Source organism: Monodon monoceros, unplaced genomic scaffold, assembly GCF_005190385.1.
Source record: "Monodon monoceros isolate NGI ecotype Baffin Bay Population unplaced genomic scaffold, NGI_Narwhal_1 Super_Scaffold_4, whole genome shotgun sequence".
NCBI lineage: Eukaryota > Metazoa > Chordata > Mammalia > Artiodactyla > Monodontidae > Monodon > Monodon monoceros.
The window spans coordinates 24040206-24064263 of record NW_021703781.1 but is presented as its reverse complement, the minus strand read 5'-3'; the positions used below and the strand labels follow the sequence as shown (position 1 = coordinate 24064263).

General features: G+C 39.5%; 1 protein-coding gene across 3 annotated transcripts in view; it reads right to left on the bottom strand.

Annotated features, from left to right (window-relative positions):
- The window catches only part of VCL (vinculin), a 99043-nt gene extending 75434 nt beyond the window's left edge, over positions 1 to 23609 (bottom strand). For 2 of the 3 annotated variants that reach the window (XM_029244915.1, XM_029244914.1), the window contains exon 1: positions 23352 to 23598. In XM_029244915.1, coding sequence (XP_029100748.1) covers positions 23352 to 23519 — 168 coding nt within the window. In that variant the 5' untranslated portion in view covers positions 23520 to 23598. Of the gene's footprint in view, positions 1 to 23351 lie in introns of all 3 variants that reach the window. The other variant, XM_029244913.1, reaches the window with a different exon arrangement.
- Positions 23610 to 24058: the final 449 nt, after the last annotated feature.

The following is a 24058-nucleotide window of genomic DNA, read 5'->3' as shown; positions in this document are numbered from 1 at the left end:
GCATGTTCCTAATGGCTAATCATGTTGAATATCTTTATATGCGCTTATTGACTATGTGTATATCTTCTTTGGAAAAATGTCTATTTAAACCCTTAACTCAGGGGAATTCCCTGGAGGTCCAGTGGTCAGGACTCTGCGCTTTCACTGCCAAGGGAGGGGAACTAAGATCCCACAAGCCAAGCAGTGCAGCCAATAAATAAATAAATAAATAAACCATTTACTCATATTTTAATTAAGTGATGTGTCTTTTGCAAATACTTTCTCCCAGTCTGTGAGTTGTCTTTTTGTTTTCTTGATAGTGCCTTTTGCAACACAAAAGTTTTTAATTTTGATGAAGTTCAATTTATCTATTTTTTTCTTTTGTTGCTTGTGCTTTTGATACAATATCTTAGGTTTTGCCTAACCAAGGTCACGAAGATTTATTCCTTTGTTTTTTAAAAATTCTATAATTTTAGCTCTTACATTTAGGTCCATGATCTATTTGGTGTTAATTTTTGTGTATGGTGTAAGGAAAGGGCTATTATTTTGTTTAAATAGGAGAAAATTGAGCATGTTGATAGGGTGAAAGAAGGGAGGCAGGAAACAAGACCCTGATTATGAAGCAAGGTCTCTGAAGAGGCAGGGATAGAATGTGAAGAGTAGGTAGAGATCAGCCTTTACCAGAAAGAAAGCCACCTCTTCCTCAAGAGGCAAAGGGGGTAGTGGGAGAAATAAGTGGAGATACGGAGATAACTGTAACTGTAGAGTCTATGGGCTATATGCTCTTCTTAGGAATTTACAAGGCATATTAGTATATTTAAGGATCTAAGATAACCTTCAGACAAGAAATCAGTTTAATTTTGTTTAATCCATTATTTTCCAAATTCATTTGACCAAGAATTCTTTTCTAACAACTACTAACCTATGGCAGAATTAGAATTTGTAGGATATACTTAGGGAAATGGTGATCTAGGCCAGGAAAGCCACTCTTAGAAAATCCTTATCCAGCTCCTCTCTAAATATTTTCTAAAAGTACTCCTCTTGTGAGAACTATGAGAAAGACTGAGAAGTATTTATGTCAGGAATGACAAAATGAGAGTGTATGGGTCAAGTGCAACCCACAGACCTATTTTGTTTGACCTGCTCAGTGTTCTTTTTAAATGGGAAATTTCACATTGAAAGAAATAGAGATTTCCAGATTTTATTGACTATCAGGAAGATCTGGTAACACTAGGCCCTGTTTCCATATGGCAACAATAAGATGAAGATAGCAGTTTTCTTCAATCAGGGCCTGCATTTTTCAATTTACCACAGTCCCTACCACTCCCTGGTGCCCTATAACCCACCTGATTCACTCATTACCTATTTGACCCTGCAGGTATTTGAGTTTGTGCCACCTGATTTAGCAAAAAGATTCCGTTCTTAATTAGCACAGTACAGGAGGCAAGCTCTGCAATATCATGAGTGTCATGTAAAATTTTACTTATGCCTCAGCTATTTCACTAATAATGAAACATCCCACTCTCTCCCCAATATATAGCCACATCAAAAAAAAAAAAGACTGGAAGGAATTACAACATGGAGAGTAGACCTTCAGATGATTTTTATTTCCTTCTTAATCCTTCTCCAACTTTCCAGATTTTTTAAAAACTGAGTATGCAATGCCTTCATAATCAGAAAAATATATGCTAAATTTCTAAAATGTACTAACAATATTCTTGGTACGCAACAATCTATAAAGTGAGACACCACCAGTGCCTAAAAGCTTCAAATTTTGACCAACTGCCAAAAACTTAAATGTGCATCAATAAGAACACAATTAAATGGGTTAAAGAGCAGGTGAACTACATGGGTGGCAAGTTCTAATGTCAAGCAAGCTCATTTGATGCAACATACTTTCCTTACAACTAGTGTTAAGCTGCCTTGGCAGCAGCTGCTTTTTCTAACACAACAGGAGATTGAGTGTATCAATTAAGGCTAGATTAATGTTAGCAGAGAAGCCCTGCTCACCAGATCCCTATTTATGAAGATACTGTGGGCAGGCTTCCAATTTGCAAATACTTTATTCTCTCTCTCAACTCAGGATTCTTCTGTAGACACAACCACAAACACCTGTGCTCTGGGTGGCCACCAATTTAACAAGCAAGCAAATCATCAGCACAGGAAACTTCTCCCCATCACCCACTTTCTCCCACAATCAACTCAGAAAGATCTTCCATTCTTTTCATTATTTCTTCAGCATACCTATAAACTAATCCTCTATGGCTCTATTAAGGTGACTAGCTGGGCTCCCAAAGGCCATTAAACAAAAATCGTGGATTAAAAACTTAAAAAAAAAAAGAAAGCTAAATATTGCTAAGAGAAATTAGGTCAACTCTACCATCTGTCCTGTCTCATACATGATTATAAGGAAACAATGCATACGAATGTGTTTGTACACTATTAAGGTGTTATCAAATGCAGGATGTCTCTGTGCTATATAAATGTTTAGTCCCTTAAGTATCCCAGAGGCCCCATCAGCATCAAAACAGTCTGTTATCTTCCTCACTGCCCTCTAACCAAATCTGCTTTTCTCAAACATTCCACAGAACTTAAAATACACTATTTTTCTTGTTTTTCTACTTTAATAGCTAGACGCACTTTCTTTTAGCAAATGCATTTTTTTCTTAACAGATTTAGTTCACAAATGTGAAGGATTTCAATTACATTGCAGCTTTTGCAGATAAGCCTGGTATATAACATATCGTTTGTAACACTGTCCCTATGGAAAAATAACTCCAAACTAATTTGTCAATGAATTTTGAAACATCGCCCATTTTTATGTCTGGAAAACTGAGACGGAGGGCCCATCCTGGAAGGTAACATAGAGTGGTGGGAAAAGAACTGGGGCTTTCGAATGAATCTTACCTTGCTCTGTTATTACTAGTTCTGTGTCCTGGGGCAAGCAACAATCTCTTTAAGCTTCAGTCTCCTTATCAGTAAAATGGAAAAAGTAAAATGTCTCTCATGGCTAAGGGATATAGTAATACACATGTAAATCACCTAATACATACGCATCTTCCAGGGCCTGAAAGATAACAGTGCTAAATAAACATTAGTCGTGTTTTCTTTCCCTCGGCCATTGCGGTACTCATTTGTGACTTCCATTTTATCCTTTAAAAGAAAAAAAAATTTTTTTAATTGGGCACATGCTATAAGTCAGGAGCCCCCTTATTACCTCATTAAATCCTTTTAACAACTCTATGAGGGAGGTACCACTACTATCTCATTTTACAGATGAAGAACAGAGGCACAGAGAGGTTAATTGATTTGCCTAAAATCACTCAGATAGTGGTGTTGACTTCAGCATATCCATGCTCTAATCCTAAGCCATTACACTGTTTTTCAAAAATGAGGAAAACAAATTTAATGATGGCTAAAGTTTTCTGCTGTAATACTGCATGATTTTACAATTCTTTGGAACTTTCAGATGGCAGGGAGGATAAGAAAACTTCAAGCTCACAACCAGGCAAATATAAAAACTTCAAGCTCACAATGGGCAAATATAAACCATCAAGATGCAGTTTAAACTACTGATATCCAATTGTTTGATTTTCCTTCCCAGAAGCTGGAAGGTTTCCACAACAACATGGGTGAGGCTCACTAGGGGTTCAGCTGCTTAAGCTCCTTAACTGTTATTTGCTTAGAGATGATCAACTTAGTCAACCTGGCTGCAATTAGCTTTCAAAATTGAACCAGGACTAACAATGCAACCTTTTTTTTTTTAATAGATGTGGTCAAAACTTGAAATAGTAACCCAATGGCAAAAGTAAGTATTGTTACTACTGTTGGGAACCATCCTGCTTGTTAATTGGAGATTATTCAGAGTCACTTTTGCAGTATAGTAATTGAATTTGGCTCTAGGCTATAATAGACACTCTGACCCATTAAATTAGGGCCATAAGTAAAATTACTCCATTTCTTAGCCCAAGCTACAAACACACTTCTTACAAGCAGCCAGAACTGGAAATTCAATATTTTGTAATATCAATGTGTCAAATGGTTAAGGCTGCCAATTATAATGCTCATAGGAAAAACTCCTGTTTTACGGTACCTAGAAAATACCCAAAGTTTTACCTTTAGGCTTTTCTTCTTAATGTTTTTACTTTTTCTTCTCAACAACTACAAATATAATTTAGTGTGACTACATATGCGCTGAACACAGACTTAATTCTAAACATGCTTAAAAGTGAAATAAGAGAACAGCTACAGCACATCCAGACCAAACTGGCTAAGATGTACAGACAGAAAAAAGCTATCAACCATCCCCAGCAATACTAGTCATGTTTGTGCCTTTTGCAGATTGCATTTCATCACCATTCTTCTATAACATTAACAAATTAGACATACCCTCTGTCTAACCAACAGAAAGACTTTCACAGGAATATTAAAAGTTGATTTCCTTTTGTTTCACTTGCTTCCTAATACAAACTATCAATGATGCAGCCTAGATGTTCAACAGTTGCCACAGACAACTAAACCTTTAGTAAGTTCTGGCTCTACCATCTTAGATAACTTACTCCCAGTTGGGCAAAAGGAAGAAATAGAATTAGAACTGAGAGAATTACAGCATAATAAGAGTCCATTCATCATTTTTTTATTTGGGGGGGTGGCTTTGTTTTGTTGTTGTTATTGTTTTAAGGAAAGTAAAGACAATGGTGGCAATGCACCTAAACACTAAATTACATTCCTTTTATCTTCAGTTCTTACTAAATATCAAGTTCACTCCTAATGGTTCATCACAGAACAATACAAGTATATATTTAGTTCATAGATGGAAAGCATCCCAAACTGAGAGTTTATATGGAAGGTATAACAGCAGAGAATCCCTGGAGATTGACAGAGAATGTGGAAGGATTTCATTGTTGAATTTGTGTGAATTCCTACCTTAGCAGGTAGTTTCTATAAGCCTAGCAATCAACAAATATACTAAAGGCTTAAATAATCATCACAAAATTAGGTAATCCTCCTTAGGACAAATCCAAGTTCTCTCTCCAGGGTGTATATACTTCATCAATTGCTAGGTGGACATGGTGTAAGTAAACTCCCTACGAATTCTTCTATATAGCTGATCCCATCAAAAAATATTACTCAGTGGTGTTATAGTCTTTCTCTTTCTTTTTTAATAGAAGAGAAGTAAACCAGAGATCTTGAAGGTGTCTCTGGTATCCTTACATTTTTAGATTGGTTCATTCTTTAAATTATGTCCTAAGAATTCTGTGTGTAAGGCAATGTGCAGGTGATACTTCCTCAGGTGACATAAAGATGCACAGTTGGGAAGTTTATGGCCTGGAATAGCATCAGAACTACATAAATGACTCTGGTGAGTGCTAACGGGGAGATAGAACTTAGCACTACGGGGGGGCATGTGGACAGAGAGCTCAACCAGTTGCTGAGATAAGGGCAGTTTTCAGTATTTGAGCTGAGCCTTAAGGCATAGATAAAATTTCTGGAGGGAAGAAGGCATCTTAGATGGAAGGAAATGCAACATAGAGGCAGAAATGAGACAACCTGGAGTTTGTTCATGAAAGAGCCAGCAGTCCTACTGGGCTAGTACAGGCTTCATGGGAAGGGCAATATGGTGGAGTAGGACCAGCAATGAATTCTGATTTTGGCTTTTCCACTGCCAAAGGTACCTGCCTTAGACATACTGTTGATTACATCTGAGAATACATTTTCTCATTTTTAAAACGAGAGACTTGGATCAGAAGATCTCTGAGATCTTATTTCCAACTTTATAACTCTATGACTCTAGGTTGAGGGTTGGCAATTTTTTCCATAAAGGGCCAGAGAGTAAATATTTTAGGCTTTGTGGGTCATATGGTCTCTGCCACAACTTCTCAACACTACTGTAGTGTGAAAGTCACAGAAAATATGTAAATGAATGGGCATGGCTGTGTTCCAATACAACTTTATTTATGGATATTAAAAATTTAATTTTATATAATTTCATGTGCAGCAAAACATTATTCTTCTCTTGACTTTTTTCAAATACTTGAAAATGTAAACACTATTCTTAGCTCCTGGGCAGTACAAAATTTGGCCCACAGGCTATAGGCTGGTTTCTCCACTCCACAGAGAAATAAGAACAGAAAGGGCTAGCGTGTGATAGCCCTCAAGAGCTAGAATAAGATAGACAATATTGTACTATAATTATACAATGTGATAAATATCACAACAGCAATCATATTGCAATACATAAATGTATCAAAGAAATATTGTATACCTTAAATTTTAACAATATTATAGCAAGATTCAATTTTTAAAGAGAGCTAGAAAAAGGAATTTAATTTAGAAAACAATGGGAGGAGGTGCCAATTTCTGGGAAGAAAATGTTGAGATCAGAGTTGTATTAGAAGCTTTATGTGGCAATAATGGATGGGAATGAGAGATTAGTAGATAACTATCAAGAACTGAAAATATTAAAGCCTAATCTAGGCTGGTAGCTTTGAGAAAGGAGAAAAAAAAAAAGATATGGAAGAATCAACAAAATACTACTTGAAAAAAAGATGAGGAAAAAGTTTATTTCACGAACGTAATAAAAGAGGTCAATTTCCAGACAAGAAGGGGGGAAAATATGATTTTTTTTTTTTTTGCAGTACGCGGGCCTTTCACTGTTGTGGCCTCTCCCGTTGCGGAGCACAGGCTCCGGACGCGCAGGCTCAGCGGCCATGGCCCCCGGGCCCAGCCGCTCCGCGGCATGTGGGATCTTCCCGGACCGGGGCACGAACCCGTGTCCCCTGCATCGGCAGGCGGACTCTCAACCACTGCGCCACCAGGGAAGCCCGAAAAGATGATTTTTGCATTGCCATTCCTCAGCCTTCAGTAGAGTATATAACTGCAGCAGACTGAGGAATTTGCCTTTTTGTGGAAGCTTTCAAACAAACAGCCTACGTTGGAATTTCCAGTTCCAAGATTAAGAGTTCTTGGGTGTATATCAGGTAAAATGTAGCCTTCATGTTTTGGTTTTAGAGATGCAATAGAGATGGCAGTTTTAGAGATGATGTTTATTTATTTATGGCTCCTTTTACTCCAGAGAATTTTCAGCAGCCTTCACAAATTAGGAAAGAGTATTCATCCAGTGTACCTAGATATATCATTGCCTTGAGAATTTTAAAATCACCCTGCTGACTGTGACTCAGAATTTATATCTATCTTTCCTTGTTCTGACAGAGGAAAAAATTGCACTGCTGCAAATACAACCAATTCAACATTCAAGTATCTATCAAGTGTGAGTAATCCAACTCGATGGAAGCACTACATGCTTTCTAGAACTCACATTTGGAAGCTGAGTGGGGCTGGAGGAAGAAGGGGTGCAAACAGACATGAACATAGTAGCTCTAACTCATGGTAGAGTTTGATAGGAAACATAGTCAAGCCTCATGGAAACACAGCAAAAGGAGACATTAATTTCAATTAAGCAGCCTGGACAGAGCTTCATAGAGAAAGTGACATCAACACTAGGCCCATTTTAACATGAGAGGAAGAATAATTCCAGGCAGTGAGAATAGTGCAAATAATAACAATAAAAAGACGTGGGAAAACACTGGACTTATTTTTTTACCTCAAAAGTGGTACATGTTTATTGTTAGGAGACAAACATGAATTATGGTAAGAAAAACAAAAAATTTTAACCTGAAACCCCACCACTCAATCCCACCACATTTTAGTATATGCTCTTTCACATATAAAATAATACAAAATGGGATCATTCTAAACATATCCGCCTCCTGTTTTTTGCATAACATCTTAGCATGGATATCTTTCCATGCCAGCTCAGAATATACATTGGAACGATTAAAAACCACTGGCATACCTGAGTTCAAGGGTAAGTATAGCCTTCCCTTACAGACCTTCCTTTGAGCTCCCAATTTCAATTTGATCTTTTCTTTGTCTTTTTCCAAGATTTTTCTTGCATCCACATGAGAACAAAAAGGTATGGGTATAACTTGTGTCAATAAAATCGTTGTTGACTTCTTTTAAATTTGATAAGGACTCTAGGTTTTCTGTCCTGCATTTCAAAGTGATCTCATTTGTATAATTAAAATACTTAAGCTCTGGTCCTGCCACTTACTAGCTCAAGGCTCTATGAGCCTTAGTTACCCCACCTGTAAAATGGGAGTAATAACCACATAGTATAAATAAAATAATTGAGGATAAATAAAATAATTTGTTTTACTGATGTATTTTTGACATTGAGAATACTATGACTCCAAATGTAAATTAAGTAATAAAGAGGCTGTCTCTAGAATTTGGCCCCTCTTTATCTGCCTTCTTCCCACTGCTTGAGGCAACCTTTACCATCTTAGATGGATGGTTCTCCAGCTCCTGTGTCTCACTTGCCAATCTATCTCCTGGCCACTGCCAGGGATATCTTACCAAAACCCAAAGCTATCCACGTTATACCTCAGCTTAAAATCCCTCCATTGCCTGACATCCAGTGCTTAGAATGTTCCCCTTCTAGAAATTATCTTATAAATGTACTTGCACATGCATAAAATGACATATCTATGTCATTCATTGCCACACTGTCTGAATTAATAAAAGATCATAAGTAACGTAAGGTCCTTCCACAAGGGTCTAGTTAAATAAATTGTTACAACCACCAATGGATTATATTATGTAACTATCAAAAGAAGAGAAAGCTTGTATATAATAAGCTACAAGGATATATTGTAATACAGCACAGGGAATATAGCCAATATTTTATAATAACTATAAATGGACTCTAACCTTTAAAAATTGTGAATCACTCTATTGTACACCTATAACATAATATTGTATGTCAACTATACTTCAATTTTTAATAAAAGAAGATGGGACTTCCCTGGTGGTCCAGTGGTTAGAACTCTGCACTTCCACTGCAGGGGACTCAGGTTTGATCCCTGGTCAGGGAACTAAGATCCCACATGCCATGCAGCACAGCCAAAAATTAAAAATAAATAAATATAAAATAAAATAAAAAAGAAGAGAAAGCTCTATACAAACTGATAAGAAATGTTCTCCCAAATATGTTAAGGGAAAAAAAATCAAGGAACACGACAGTATAACAGGTCATCTTTTGTATAAAAGAGGAATAGGGTTTCCCTGGTGGCGCAGTGGTTGACAGTCCGCCTGCTGATGCAAGGGACGCGGGTTCGTGCCCCGGTCCGGGAGGATCCCACATGCCGTGGAGCGGCTGGGCCCGTGAGCCATGGCCGCTGAGCCTGCGCATCCGGAGCCTGTGCTCCGCAACGGGAGAGGCCACAACAGTGAGAGGCCTGCGTACCGCAAAAAAAAAAAAAAAAAGAGGAATATATATTGCCTAAATATGCATAACTATCTCTAGAAACACACCCAAGACATTTGGTTTCCTTTGTCCATTAGTTTCCTATGAGGAGGGAAACCAGGTGGCTGGAGTTCAAGGGTGGGAGGGAGACTATTCACTATATACCTTGCTGTACCTTTTAAATTTTGAACCAGATAAATTTTTCACTATTCAAAAACTGAAGGTTTTGTTTGTTTGTTTAGTGATTAATATGGCATGTAAGCCTAGCACAATCTACCTTAATAGTGTCATCACTAAAGCTTCCCCACTCCCTACTGTACATTCACACCCTTCTATCATTTCATTCTCTCTGCTCAGAAGGCTTTCCAGTTTTTCTCTGGCTGGCAAACTCCCTCATGCTTCAAACACTGCCTCTCTAAGACAGAATGAACTCCCCCTCCTATCTTCCCAACTTATTCTTCAAAAGGGCCTTTGGACTTTGATTACACATTTGCTCCCTGGCATTAGAAGCTGGGTTCACAGTCCTCCATGAGTCCATCAGAAGCTTATATCCCTTCAGGGACAGAGTCCAGACCTCAGGAGGCATTAAAAGTATGATGAAATGGCAGCATTACTCACCTTAGCCAAAAGCTGGGAGCAACCCAAGTGTCTATCAACAGATGAATGGATAAGCAAAATGTGATATACACATACAATGGAATATTATTCAGCCTTAAAAAGGAAGGAAATTCTCACACATGCTACAACATGGATGAAATCTGAAGACATTATGCTAAGTGAAACATGCCACTCACAAAAGAACAATACTGTATGATTCTACTTATATAAGGTACCTAGAGAAGTCAAATTAATAGGGATGGAGAATGGAATAGCAGTTGCCAAGGACCCAAACGAGGGAGAAATAGGGAGTTAGGGTTTAATGCGTACAGAGTTTCAAATGGAGAAAATACAAGGTTCTTGAGATGGTGGTGATGGCTATACAAAAACGTGAATATACTTAATGCCACAGAACTGTATACTTAAAAAAAGTTAATACAGTAAATTTTATGTTACATATATTTTACTGCAATAAAAAACTTTAAAAAATGAAAGAATCAGCAACTTCTACAATCTCAAGACAGTAATGTTATCCTGGCATTTCTTCAGATTTTAAAAGTGCCTTTCTAGGGACTTCCCTGGTGGTGCAGTGGTTAAGAATCCGCCTGCCAATGCAGGGAACACGGGTTCGAGCCCTGGTCCAGGAAGATCCCACATGCCGCAGAGCAGCTAAGCCTGTGCGCCACAACTACTGAGCCTGCGCTCTAGAACCTGCGAGCCACAACTATTGAGCCCGCGTGCCACAACTACTGAAGCCTGTGCGCCTAGAGCCTGTGCTCTGCAACAAGAGAAGCCACCGAATGAGAAGCCCACACACCGCAACGAAGAGTAGCCCCCGCTTGCCGCAACTAGAGAAAGCCCATGCGCGGCAATGAAGACCCAATGCAGCCAAAAATAAATAAATAAGTTTACTAAAAAAAAAAAAGTGCCTTTCTACTTTCATCCTAGTATTAAGCTCTTGTAGTTCCTTACACTCCAAGATGTTTTTCATTAAATAAGAAAAAAAAAGAGAGAATAAAAAGCAATCTTTTTTTTAAAAGAATGATAAAAGAGCAAGAGACTACACTACTGACAAGATTTTGAAAAAGATACGATTCTAGAAGTAAAAAATACTGCCATTTAAATTAAAAACTCAGTGTCTGAATTAAATGGCATATTAGACCCAGGTGCATGAGAATTAGCAAATTGGAAGACCTGAAAAAATAACCATATGGAAAATATAAACTGTTCAGAGATACAGAGGATAGAGAAAGTCCAATATTTTTCTAATTACACTTCCAAAGGGTGAGAATAAAATGAAGGAAGAGGCGAAAATTCCAAGAGATAATGGCTAAGAATTTTCTACGACTGATAAAAGAAATCAGCCCTCAAAATCAGGGAGCCCAAAAAATCCCAAGAAAGATAAGATCTTAAAAGCCCCAGTGAGAAAAAAATCATTATTTAGAGGAAAATAACAATTAGACTGATGGCAGATTTGAATGCAGAAGACACTGGAATAATATTTTCAAAATGCTGGGAAAAAATTACTATTAGCCCAGTTTTGTATATCCAATGAAATTATCTTTCAGAAAAGATGGCAAAATAAAAGATATTTTCAGACAAATGAAACTTAGAGTGTGTACTGCCCAAAGACCCACCTAAAGATATTAGTGTAGGACAGACTTCAGGAAGAAGGGAGGTCTGTTCATCGTTTCTCTTATATCTCAAAAGAAGTGGTAAACATATAGGTAAATGGGGAAAAAAGCAACTGTATAATCCAATAGTGTCTAATTTGTGGGGCGAAAAAAAATCAAGAGAGAAACAAAATCTCAGACAACTATATATAAGGGGACAGTGGAATTACAAGTATTTTACCATTTTATTCAAGTAGAAAGTAAAGATGCCAATTAATTTAAGACTTTGAAGTTAAATATGCATGTTAAAAATTTTCCAGAAAACCACTGAAAGACTAGAAATAACAGGTATACCTTCCAAATTAGTAGTTAAGGTCCCCTGACCTTTACATTCAACTCTATTACTCCTATATCAATAGGACATCTGAAAGAGATTCTATCCTTCCTTTCAGGCTAGAGATACTAACCTCTTCCAGTATCCAGCATATTATGTAGTCATTAAATATTTGTTAAATTAATTTGGCTGTTCCAGAACAAGATGAATTCTATTTCACAAATGCATTGTACTTTTTAACTCTACCTGGAAGGGCCAATTCCATTTACTTTAGTGACTACCCCTTCAGTTTTTTTTTTTTAGAAAATAGGACAATGAATGTTTGGGATAAATCCCAAATCCTAAGTCCCAATTTTTGCTTCTAAACTGGGGTGGAAGAGGGGAGAGATACAATTTTACTCTCACTATTGCTCCAAACAAAGGAGATATCAATCATAAACTCAGATGTCTGAATTTTTCATGGGAAACTGGCAATCAAAGGCTTAGGCACCTAAACTGTGAATATTTTCCCCACAGTTGATAAAACTGTATATTCACAACATATGGAATTCTACTGAAAGCTTTCACTGGCACTTTGCCTTGTTGAGTAAAAGTTAGAAGTTATACTTAGACATTAAAAAAAAAAAATCAACACTGCTTTTTCATTAGACTAACATTTAAAATATGACTTAAAAATCATGGAAAAATATATAAATATATCTAACACTCACTGAAATCTTTAACTATGTGTCAGGCATAGTTCTAAACATTTTTACAAACTCATTTATCTTCACAATAATACACTCCAAGTCAGATACTATGATTAGCTTTGTTTTACAGATGAGGACTATGAGAACCAGAAATTAAATACTTTCTTCAATGTTACATACTTTGCAGGTGTCAGTCAGTGGTAGGATTTAAACCTCAGCAGTTCAGCTCTAGAGCCTTTACACTTAACCATTACACTATAGGTGATTTATCTTATATCTATATCTAAAGTCTGACTTTGGTATTTGCTGACTCATACCAGATGCACTTTGCCAAAGTTGGCTATTCTGTTCATTTGCAAAGCATCAAAACTAATAGAGAATCCCAAACCCATGTTCTGTATTTCTTTAAACTTACATATCCTGCATAATCCTATGTTGGGCAGGATTATCCCCATCTGCACTCCAGGACTCTATCCCTGGAATTTATTCATTCAGGAAACATGAATTGGATGATCCTACTGCATGCAATACCCTGTGTTAAGCAATGATTTACTGCTGCTTTCCAATCGCAGTTAAATTTCATCAAGATTCACCCACAGCATGATATACATTTTTCCAAAGAAGCATAAAACATTTTGGGGTACGGAAGCAGCAAACGGTCTTCCCGCTTGTTTGTTCAACAATTATTCCTCAAGACTCTATTATGTGCCAAGCACTTTGATGGGTGCTGAAAATCAGGGGCAAACACGGCAGAGCCAATATTTGCCCCTGGGGCTCTAGTGGGGGAAAGATGTTCAAGAAGTGATAATCACACAAATAATTACTTACAACTGTGAAAAGCACAGTAAGGAAAAAAATAATCAAGAAGAGGGCAGCTGAAGCCGATGCTCAGCGGTCTTTTCCTAACTAGGGGGCCCACCACCTGCTTATTCTGCTGCTGGCCCATTCACATTTTCTCCATGGCTCCAAGGAATCAAAACTGTAGTTACAGTACTAGCGTACAACTCTTTAAAGTAAATAATTTAAATTCTGCAACATTTCATGGATGGAGAAGATGCAGATAAGCTAAATCTTTTATAAGATCATAAATTTCATCTGTATTTTAACAACCTGAGGCCACAGACCATGTCTTATATACCCTACTATTATTCAGAACACCAGGCAATGTGCACAGCTAGAGTCATAACTAATTTTGGTGGTTTGGGGGGAAAAGCCACAGAATAAGAAATTTAAGTGTTACTAGAGATTTACTAGCACATTTATATATCCTTATCTACTTTAATTAAATGAATAAAAACATGTTGTCCACCTTACAGATAAAAGATGAGCCAGTTCTCCAGGGATGGGGTGGGGACAGAGAGAAGGCTTGAAATATAGAGAAGCTAGATAGGTTGAAAGCTGGTCCCTCAACTTTCAACTCTAAGAACAAATATACCATTTTTCTTTCTTCACAGAAAGCCTACTTGTGGGAATAAGTTAAGCTTATTTCAAAAAGAAGGAATGACTTTGGCTTGGATTGTGGCCAACTGCAATGAAATTCAGCCACTTTCCCCTTAAAAGTCATCCAACTGGAAATCTTATCAGTGGGAAATTCTCTAAGGGCCAAAGACTCTATTTTCTGCAACTTAACGATATTTGTAAAACATTTTTAGTTCTAAGGTTCACTACCTCTCATCCTCTATACATACACACATCGCACACTCATACCCATCCAATGAGCTGCCTTCTCATAGAAGTGACGGAATTTTTTGGAATCTAAAGTTCCAATATGTAACCAACACAATATAATATTTATGAACCTTTGTTTCTTTTTGTGATTATGCAGGCATCTGCATATAGCAACATTTGAGTGCAGAAGAAGAGTCACCAAGCCATCCAATGGAGGCAAGAGATAGTGAGCTATCTTCATCATGAATGAGCCTAGAATGACCAGCAGGTATAGAGAGTATCAAGGCACAACACACTTATCAAAGGAATACCATGAGCAAGAGACTGGGATAAGCACGGCACCAGGAATATCAAGAAGAATATAACCCAGTCCTTGTCCTCCAGAAACCAACAGTCTTAAAGGGAGACACCCTAGGGGAGTAAGGAAGGAGGGGAGAAAAAAAACAAACCCACAATCAACTCAATCATCCAAAGACTGATGACCCAGCATACGAGGACACAAGACCTACAAAGCCTTACCAAGGGACTGGAAGGAAGGCGAGGAATCCCCAACTGCCTATGTCTAATTATACAAGTCCCCTTTTATCCATTACTCTATCATACTCTATCCCTTTGTCTGCACATAATACACATACTTAAATAGATTTAATCAATGTAAAGACCCCATATCTTTAATAAGGATGTTGAGATTAGAAGTTCTTTCAAGATCTAGCCCATTATTTTGAACTTATTTCATTCCACACTTACTGAAAGAGCAGTTAGCTAAGTACAGCATGGCTCCCTAAACAGCACATGACAGAGAAAGTCATGGGTTGTTGTAACTGACTGGGTTTCCTCATTTTTCTTTGCAAATTCTTGAGCAGGAAAGTGAATTAAATGGTTTGCAGGGGGGAAGGGTGTTAATGGTGAAAAGGGATAAGAGCTGGTGCATCTATATATAGTTAAGTTTGTATTTATATCTAGGGAAACAAATTGGTTTGGAGTAGAGAGAAAAGACAAAAAGACAAATCAAGTTCAAACAGACTGTAAAAGGCTGAGAAACACTGGAGACGACTGTGACTAAAGATAGATATTTTAAAATTTCAACGATAAAAATGTAATACTTTTGTAACAAGAGAAATTTTGTTCTTTCTGAAAGACTATACGAAGCTCAGCATGACAAAAATGATTATTAATAGTATACATATTTTTAGTGTTAAATTAAAGATAAAACGTTAATGATGATAAAAATACAAATGAACAAAAATCCCCTACTTATATATTTATTTCAGCTTCCTTCCCTAACAAACCTTTTTGCAGATTGTTAAGAAGAAACAGGTAAGATAGCGTTCCTCTCATAATCATTCCCAATGGAAACTGAACAAATACGAAAATGACAGAAAAAAACAGAGAAGCAGGAGCCTAGATAACTCAAAACTTACGTTATCCAAACTAAACTGTCTATGTGGCCCAATATACCCAAATGCATACTGTTAAGAATTCTACAGGTCCAATGTACAAGGAACAGAACGACCGATGAAAGCCTGCAATGGGAGGTCCTTCCTCCCATATACCAACTTTTGTCTCTGGGTGTTTCAGAGTCTTATTACAGATTTGAACTTTACTCCTTAAATTTCACTCTGAAGTATTTATACTACATAGCACTGAAGGCTGTTGGAGCTTAAAAAAGCCAAGGCTGAAATTTGTTTTCTTCTTTTAGTCCTGTCTATATGGGAAGGTTTAAGAGCAGACTGGCCTGAAAGCAACATAAACTAATAGAATGGCCCTTTTTCAGCAACAGTCCAGAGCACAGAGCATTATGCTAGAGAGAAACCTTGCTGGGATACCAGCTAATCTCTGATGTTCGCCCTTTAAGGACTGCTACTTCTTTTGATACTGCTCTAAAGCTGGTTTATTATGTAAAAAGTATACCCCAGTGTCATGACCATGACATAAGGTTCAATGAAAAGGTTGGGCCTGGATCAGCCAAAAAACAAAAAAGCAGCAGATCAACTTTCTGATATCTTTTGTCTCCTGCCATATGGTTCAAGGAAATAAAGATCTCTTAATGAGGAATTCATGACTCAGTATGATACTACACTGTAACCAGCGGAGTTCCAAATAATATATCAACACCTGGTCTAAATTGTTATGTTTTAAAAAGACAAAAAGAATGCAAAATCCCAATGCTACTTTCAGATAGGAGGCAACATATTCTCACATTATGAATTTAGTAAGTGGCCTGCATAGTTGAAATGACTCTGAAACAGAGAACCACAACTCAAAATAGCCTGAACACTTTTGTTATCTCAAACGATGGGCAGTTAGCCATTCATTCCTCCCTCCTAGTATATATTCTACTTGTTTCAGACAAGGCCCATTATAAATTCAAAGAGACTGTTCAAATTCAGCTATACCGGGTGTCTGAAAGCAGGGGATGGAAAATTGTCACTGCACAAAAATTCCTATTACAATATTTTGTGCACAAAAAAATGAATGATGGGCTTCCCTGGTGGTGCAGTGGTTAAGAATCCACCTGCCAATGCAGGGGACATGGGTTTGAGCCCTGGTCTGGGAAGATCCCACATACTGTGGAGCAACTAAGCCCGTGCGCCACAATTACTGAGCCTGCGAGCCACAACTACTGAGCTCACATGCCACAACTACTGAAGCCCGTGCACCTAGAGCCCGTGCTCTGCAACAACAGAAGCCACCGCAGTGAGAAGCCTGCGCACCTCAACGAAGAGTAGCCCCTGCTCACGCAACTAGAGAAAGCCCGCCCACAGCAACGAAGACCCGATGCAGCCAAAAATAAATAAATTTATTTTTTTAAAAATGAATGCCATATATATATATACACACACACATATATAGTTAATTTTTTTAAAAAAAAGTTATATTGCACACCTATGACCAGCCTGACATCGAAAGGAGCAAACACAACAGACATGGCCTCTGCCACTGAGAAACGTACAACCCAATGAAGACAAACACTGACCAAGTATGATGACTGTCACAAGAGAAAAAAATACATGCTATGATGGACTTTAGACTGTGGATAATTAAGATATTCCCATCCTACCCTCTTTCTAGGTGTGCCAGTAAAAGACCAGGAAGTTGTCAGAAAGCTTTTAAAATAATGACCCTCTCAGTTGTGATACATACAAAACGTAAGTATTTTATATATACATATACACATACACACACATATATATAAGTGACCGGTAATTAACTATATAAAATAACCAGACTCCTTTTTTAACCAATGTACCAGAAATATTAAAATCCAAATAAGTCCCATCTCCATAAAAACAGTTGCCTTAATGCTACCCTTACTCCGGACTATAGCAGAAGGAGTCAACTTATGATACTGTGGTTGATACCACAAAACTTTTACTCTAACTTTTATTTTGTCCATAAAATATAAAATAACTTTTATTTTGTCCATTGTTATACCAGTGCTATTTACAAAACAGCTTTAGAAAAGCCCAACTTTCCACTGTGTCAATATATATAAACAAATATTTAAATTGGGGCTCCATTAAAATTATAAACATAGTTGTAGAAACATACAATCTCCAAAACTCTTCCATTCTCTCGATCATGAGTAAATGCTAAGTCCTATTTGTACATCTCTTTTGATCTAGAGACAAAGTGTTTCAAATGAAACTTCACGATTCCCCAAAGAATCCACAAACCTACTATAAATACTATTTAAATACAGAAATCCTAGAAACCTACTTTAAATACTATTTAGTTCTCATAGACTTCAAGCTAAGCAGCCATAAATACTAGAAAAGCCTTTACGTGTTTGGCAGACATACTTGTGTTATCTGTATCTATTCTTTTTTTTTTAACGCTGCAAAATTGAATGTCACTTTGAAACAGAACACTACCTTCACATCATTTTTTTAATATAGGCCCTTCACACAGGCCATGCCAAAACCAGCCTTTATACAGATAATCTTGCCAAGCCCAGGACAAATGGAAACTCTTTGACTAACAACATTCTCATTGCTTCTGATTCAAGCTAGAAAACTTCCAGTGATATTTAACAACTTTGTTCTAAGTGGACACAGAATGGTGGAGTGAAAAGAGCAGAGTGTCCAGAGTAAGTGAAACAGAGCTCAAGTCCAAGCTCTCCCACTAATTAGCTGTGCCACTGTGGGCAGGTTACTTAACTTCCCTGATCTACAGTATCTTCATCTGTAAAATTCAGACCATAGCAATACCTACCTTAAAGAACAGCTATGAGATTATACATATGAAAGCATTTTATAAACAATAAAGAATTATACATTCTTATTATTTACCATATTAACTTTTTCCTTAATATAGGAATTTATATGTTCATTTTAAAAATTGGAAAATACAGAATATGAAGAAGAAGAAAATCACCCACAGGCCTGTCACCCAAACACTGTTATTTATTTTAACTGAAATAAGTCCAACATCAACCAAAAGAAATTAAAGTAGGAATAATTTCAGATGTTAATATAGATAATTTATAAACGACAAAATTGATTTCTTTTTAAGAGCAGAACAGTCTTTCCCATCTATCAGTTTAAAGACAATGCTGCTATTTGTCCCAGAGCTGGTCCCAACAGGGTATGATATGTGGGTGAGGCTCATAAAAGTAAAGGCCAGAAAAACGTCCGAAATAAATATTTCATGAGTCCCAGGAGTAGTTACAACACATGCCCTCAGATGCTGCAATGGAGAAAGCAAAGTGTATGAACCCCCATTAATAAAACTGGCACGACTATATGGTCACAAAGACTGTCAGATTTCTATGGGCCACTTCAATGGGAAAAAAGAAAAATTTATATACCATGCTACAAGACAGTCTAAGACTTCTGAATTTTTCACACTGCTGACTGAATCCCATCCTTGGAACCTGTACCTCTCCTCTATTTTTCCCTTCCCATCCATCTTTCTCCTAGGCCCCCTCCTTGTTTTGTTACTGCATTAGAATCATTCCCTGTGTTTAAAATGGCCTTATTTTATACAATGGAATATTATTCAGCAACAAAAAGGAATGAATTTCTGAGATATACTACATCACAGATGAACCTTGAAAACATTATGCTAAGTGAAAAGTCCTACACAAAAGGCCACATTATTTTCTGATTCCATTTATATGAAATGTCCAGAAAGGGCAAATCCACAAAGACAGAAAGCAGAATGGTGGTTGCCTAGGGCTGGGGTGCTGGGGGATGGGAGAGAATCAGTGACTGTAATGGGTATGAAGTTTCTTTTTCTGGGAACAAAACTGTCCTAAAATTAGACTGTAGTGATGTTGTGCAATTCTGTAAATATACTAAAAAAAAAAAAAAAAAAACACTGAGTTGAGTGTTTAAATGAGCGAATTGTATGGTATGTGAATTATATATCAACAAAGCTGTTTTTTAAAAAATGGCCTTGGGCTTCCCTGGTGGCGCAGTGGTTGAGAGTCCGCCTGCAGATGCAGGGGACACGGGTTCGTGCCCTAGTCCGGGAAGATCCCACATGCCGCGGAGCAGCTGGGCCCGTGAGCCATGGCCGCTGAGCCTGCGCGTTGCTCTGCAACGGGAGAGGCCACAGCAGTGAGAGGCCCGCATACCGCAAAAAAATTAAAATAAATAAAAATTAAAAAATGGTCTTATTCAGTTGAAAAAAGGTCATGTAAATAATCCCATCCTACCCTCTCCCTAAGGGTGGAGTAAAAGTGATGACTCAATTGTGATGATATATATATAAAGTGACCAGGATACTTTTGTTTAACAAATACACATGAAAAATTACAAATCTAAATGAGTCTTGCTTAATGATTTCCTAAGTCAAAACTTGGTCCTCAGATTCTCAATAATTCTATGCCTTTGTTTAGGTATTCTTTCCACTTGTAATGCCTTTCTTACCATGTCTTTAAAAGTTCCAATCCCACCTTCTTTAAGGCCAACTCAGAGGTTATCTCCTCCATGAAGCCTTCCCCATGCTATCAAGAAGAGTACCTTCCTCTGAACTTCCATGATACTTCACTTCCTCCGGGCCACTTAGGACCTTCAATCCAGTATTATACTTATTCCGCCCAATATCATACTTATCATACTTATTTGATGTTAGAAGGGATGTGTCTCAATAAATACCTACCTCATAAGTGGATGACTACAGCTTAACAATTCAGAATTTCATCATCACCTGGTAAATTTTAATTTTGGAAATATCCAAAAGTCACTTTAGACTCAAGAATGGTATATAAAGTAGTAGGGTTAAAAAATGCCCACTTCAGACAAAATTTTCTTGACCAAAATAAAACAAACTAATTTGACATATGTATGTAAATAATCTGTAAGAAATTCCCAAAGAGAAGCACTGGAATAAGGATATAGCCTCCCAAGGTAACTGAAAGAAACCTGAATTGTATAAATTCCAGAATATTTGTTCAAAAATCAGATTCGTTAATTTATAGTAGCACCGTGTGTTTTTTTCCTGAGAGTTCTATTATCAAGCTCTACTAATTCTTCTTCTACTGTATTTCTAATATGGTTCTAATTCCTGCTCCATTTTCCCTGCCACACCCAAAGTCCAGGCCCTCATTCTCCTCATGACCAACCAATTTTAAAAGTCTCCTAATTTATCTTCCTTCCCATAGTTCCTTCTTTCCTTCAACAATATCAAGCCATCCCATGGGCCAATGTTGAGGGTAGGAACTGAGAAGCACATACGAGGCCTGTTCTCCAGACACAATCTAGTTGGGAACTTGATACATGTACACGATTCATGACAATATTCAGCAGCATATACACAGGGCCACAACTGACACCCAGGATTCCAAGCAATGGGTAGGTCCTCGGGCCTCCCCAGAACACAATCTATACAGTCTGCCTCACACACTGTCCTCATCCTATCCCTTCCATTCTCTTTGTTCGTCTTATTGGACTTCTGTTAAAGTGCCCATATGGTATGCACCAATTTCATCTCCAGTTTCTCTCCAACTTGCCTCCTGAGCTAAGCAAGACAATCTACTTGCTGTAATCTGGAAGTCACTTATTCACAAGTACCTTTGTTCATGATTAACTACTTATCAACACAACCCTCCCCACTTTCTCTCTGCTAACTCCTATGTACCACCAATCTCAAGTCCCTTCTTTTGTAATGTATTGGGAAGTTTGTAATTACATGTAATTTTGTTTTCAGCTTATCAATGGCCTCATTTTTTTGGTATTTGTGTCATAGTATCTATTAGTGTTTCCTAACTAAGGGACTATATCAAAGTCACCTATGGAGCTTCTCAAAAACACAAAGGCCTTGACCTGACCCCCTAAAGAGCTCCTCAGTAAGTCTGGGGTGGGGGCTGGACATCTTTATTTCTAAAAAGCCCCACTGGTGATTCTGATACACATCTCAACCTAAGAACCACTGATTTATTAAAATGCTCCCTATATAGCAGACATTCAGTTCTTATTAATTCATGCATTGAAGCTCATAAATAACTTTTTTCTAAATAGCCTAACCAGATATCAGCCCCTAGACTATACACTAACTCTGCTCCAAGTGCAACATGTGGTTTTAAGATTTCATTTCCTGAAGTACTCCTTGGAGGGACACTATTACCTTGTCTCTTTACATTGTTTCCTATTTGTTGAGAAATGGAGGCCTGGAATGCAGCCATGTTAGACAACACTACATAAGAATGTACTCCGGAGTCTTAGATTAAAATTAGTTATAAAAAGAACAAGAACAGTGTAGAAGTAGACATTTTGAATGAATTCAGTATACTTCCTGAATACAGTCTAACTAAATCTACACAGAAGGCAGATGGGGAATTTGGTCAGTAGCATTCTCCTAGTACCAGTCTCCTGAACTGTCTCCTGAACTGGGCCCCTGAAGACTGAGGAAGACTTTGAGCAGCTGAAGTGTGCTAAAGTGCTCTAAACAGATACGGAACCCAAGCCCCACCCAGACCCACAGTTGCCTACCAGCCTCCTAACTACCCTGGCACACGCTAGTTACACAGCTCAGTGGGGAAGCCGTATAAAATTTTTCCAAATTTGTTCCCCACAGGCAGCAGCAGAGTCACCCACCCAGGGTGGGAAAGAAAAGTGTGATATTAGCCAGCAGAGTGTTAGGAGACTGGTCACAGCACCTCTTTTCCCCTTTCAGAAGTGGACTCCGCCTCCTCCAGGAATCACCTCAGTTATTAGTCACAGCTGTGGGCTACAGGGGTCTGCAGAGCCACTTCGCCATCTAGGAAAGTTGTGGCTCGGGGAGGAGACGCCCCGTTCTTTTCTCCGGCAGGGGCCGCAGATCCCAGATTCCACAGGCCTCTCCATCTTGCTTCCTGCCAGGAGGAGGGGCCGATGAAGAGGGCCCCCGAGTCTGGAAAGGCCCCAGTTGGAGGAAGCCGTTTGACAGCAGGTAAAGCCAGGTGGAAATCTCCACGGGAGTTGGAGGGGGAGGAGGGGGATGAAAGGCAACAGGGTTAAGCGAAAGGGGAAAGGGGATTCGTAGTCATGAATTACTGCATAAAGATATCACCCGGTGTTTTTGAGTGCCAGAGGTGTGAGCAGAGGTAGAATGCCCAGGAAAGGAGGAGACAGGGACGAGTGGCCACTAAAACAAGTGGACAGAAGGGCCGGACGCGGGGAGCTCTGGGGAGGGCTCAGAGGTGGGTGAGGCGGGTTTCAAGGTAAGGGGCAGAAGTATTAGAAAGGAGAACGTGACTCAAATAAGAATCCCTGGAAGGCAAGTCAGGGAATCATCAGAGGAGCCCGCCAGCCCAGAGGCCAGGCTGAGGAGGCCTAAAAAGGAGCTGAAAGCAAGACTGTCAACGGGAGGGGCGACAGCCTGCTGAGGGAAAGGGGCTATCAGACATCCTAACGCCTGTCATTTATTGAGCGCTTACTATGGGTCATAAGCTGCGCTAGCCACTTTATAAATACCACCTCGCTGAATCTTCACAACAAACCCGCAAGGCAGGCATTATTATGATTGCCCCCATTTTATAGGTGAGGAAACTGAAACCCAGAGAGGCTCGGGGGCTTGCTCAAGGTCACAACGCGGGGGCGTCAGGATTCAAACCCGAGGCGGTCTGGCTCCCCAGCCCACCGGCAAAGCCACAGGCAGCGCAGGGGAGCCGCAAGGCAAGCCGGAACCCCAGGGACGTCTCCCGCCCCCGTTCCCCATCCCAGGCCCAGCGCGCTCACCCGAACGAGGTTACTGACGGCCGCCTGCACGGCGGCCACAGGCGCGGTGAGGTCAGGGATGGCTTTGCCGTCCACCTCGCCTTCCTCGTGCATGATCACCAGGTGCGAGATCTGCTGCGCCACCGGCTCCAGAATGCTCTCAATCGTGCGCGTATGAAACACCGGCATCGCGGCGGCGAGCGGGGCGGCGAACCGCGGGCTACAGAGATCTGAGAACGGCGGCGCCGGGGATCCGCGGAGAGACGGACTCTGAGCAGCGACTACGGAGTCCGGGCTTCCCTCGGCGTAACCAGTCTCGCGAGCGCCCCGCCCCCTCTCGTCGCTGCGCCCAATGGCAACGCCGCTCAGACCCGGGCCTCCACTCCTATTGGTCCGTCTTTGAGATGCTCCGCCCACGCAACCGCGCCGCCAGGGCCCAGCCCCGCCCCCATTCCCAAGGGAGGGGCCTGGGATTGGGGCTGAGCCGCGGGGTTTGCGACCGGATTCCCGAGCCCTAACGCCGGGCGCTCCTTATAAGGGCATGGTGGGAGCGGAGCGTGCGGCTGGAGTCGGGGCCCCGCCCCCCCGGGGCCGCCTCCAGTGTTGGCTCTGCAGAGCTCCGCCCCTCTGCAGAATCACCTCAGCGGGGTGGGGTCTCCTCACCTCAGACGGCGCTGGAGTCTGAAGAAACCAGGGGGCTGTAAGTCTTCACCCTGCTCCCCAACTTT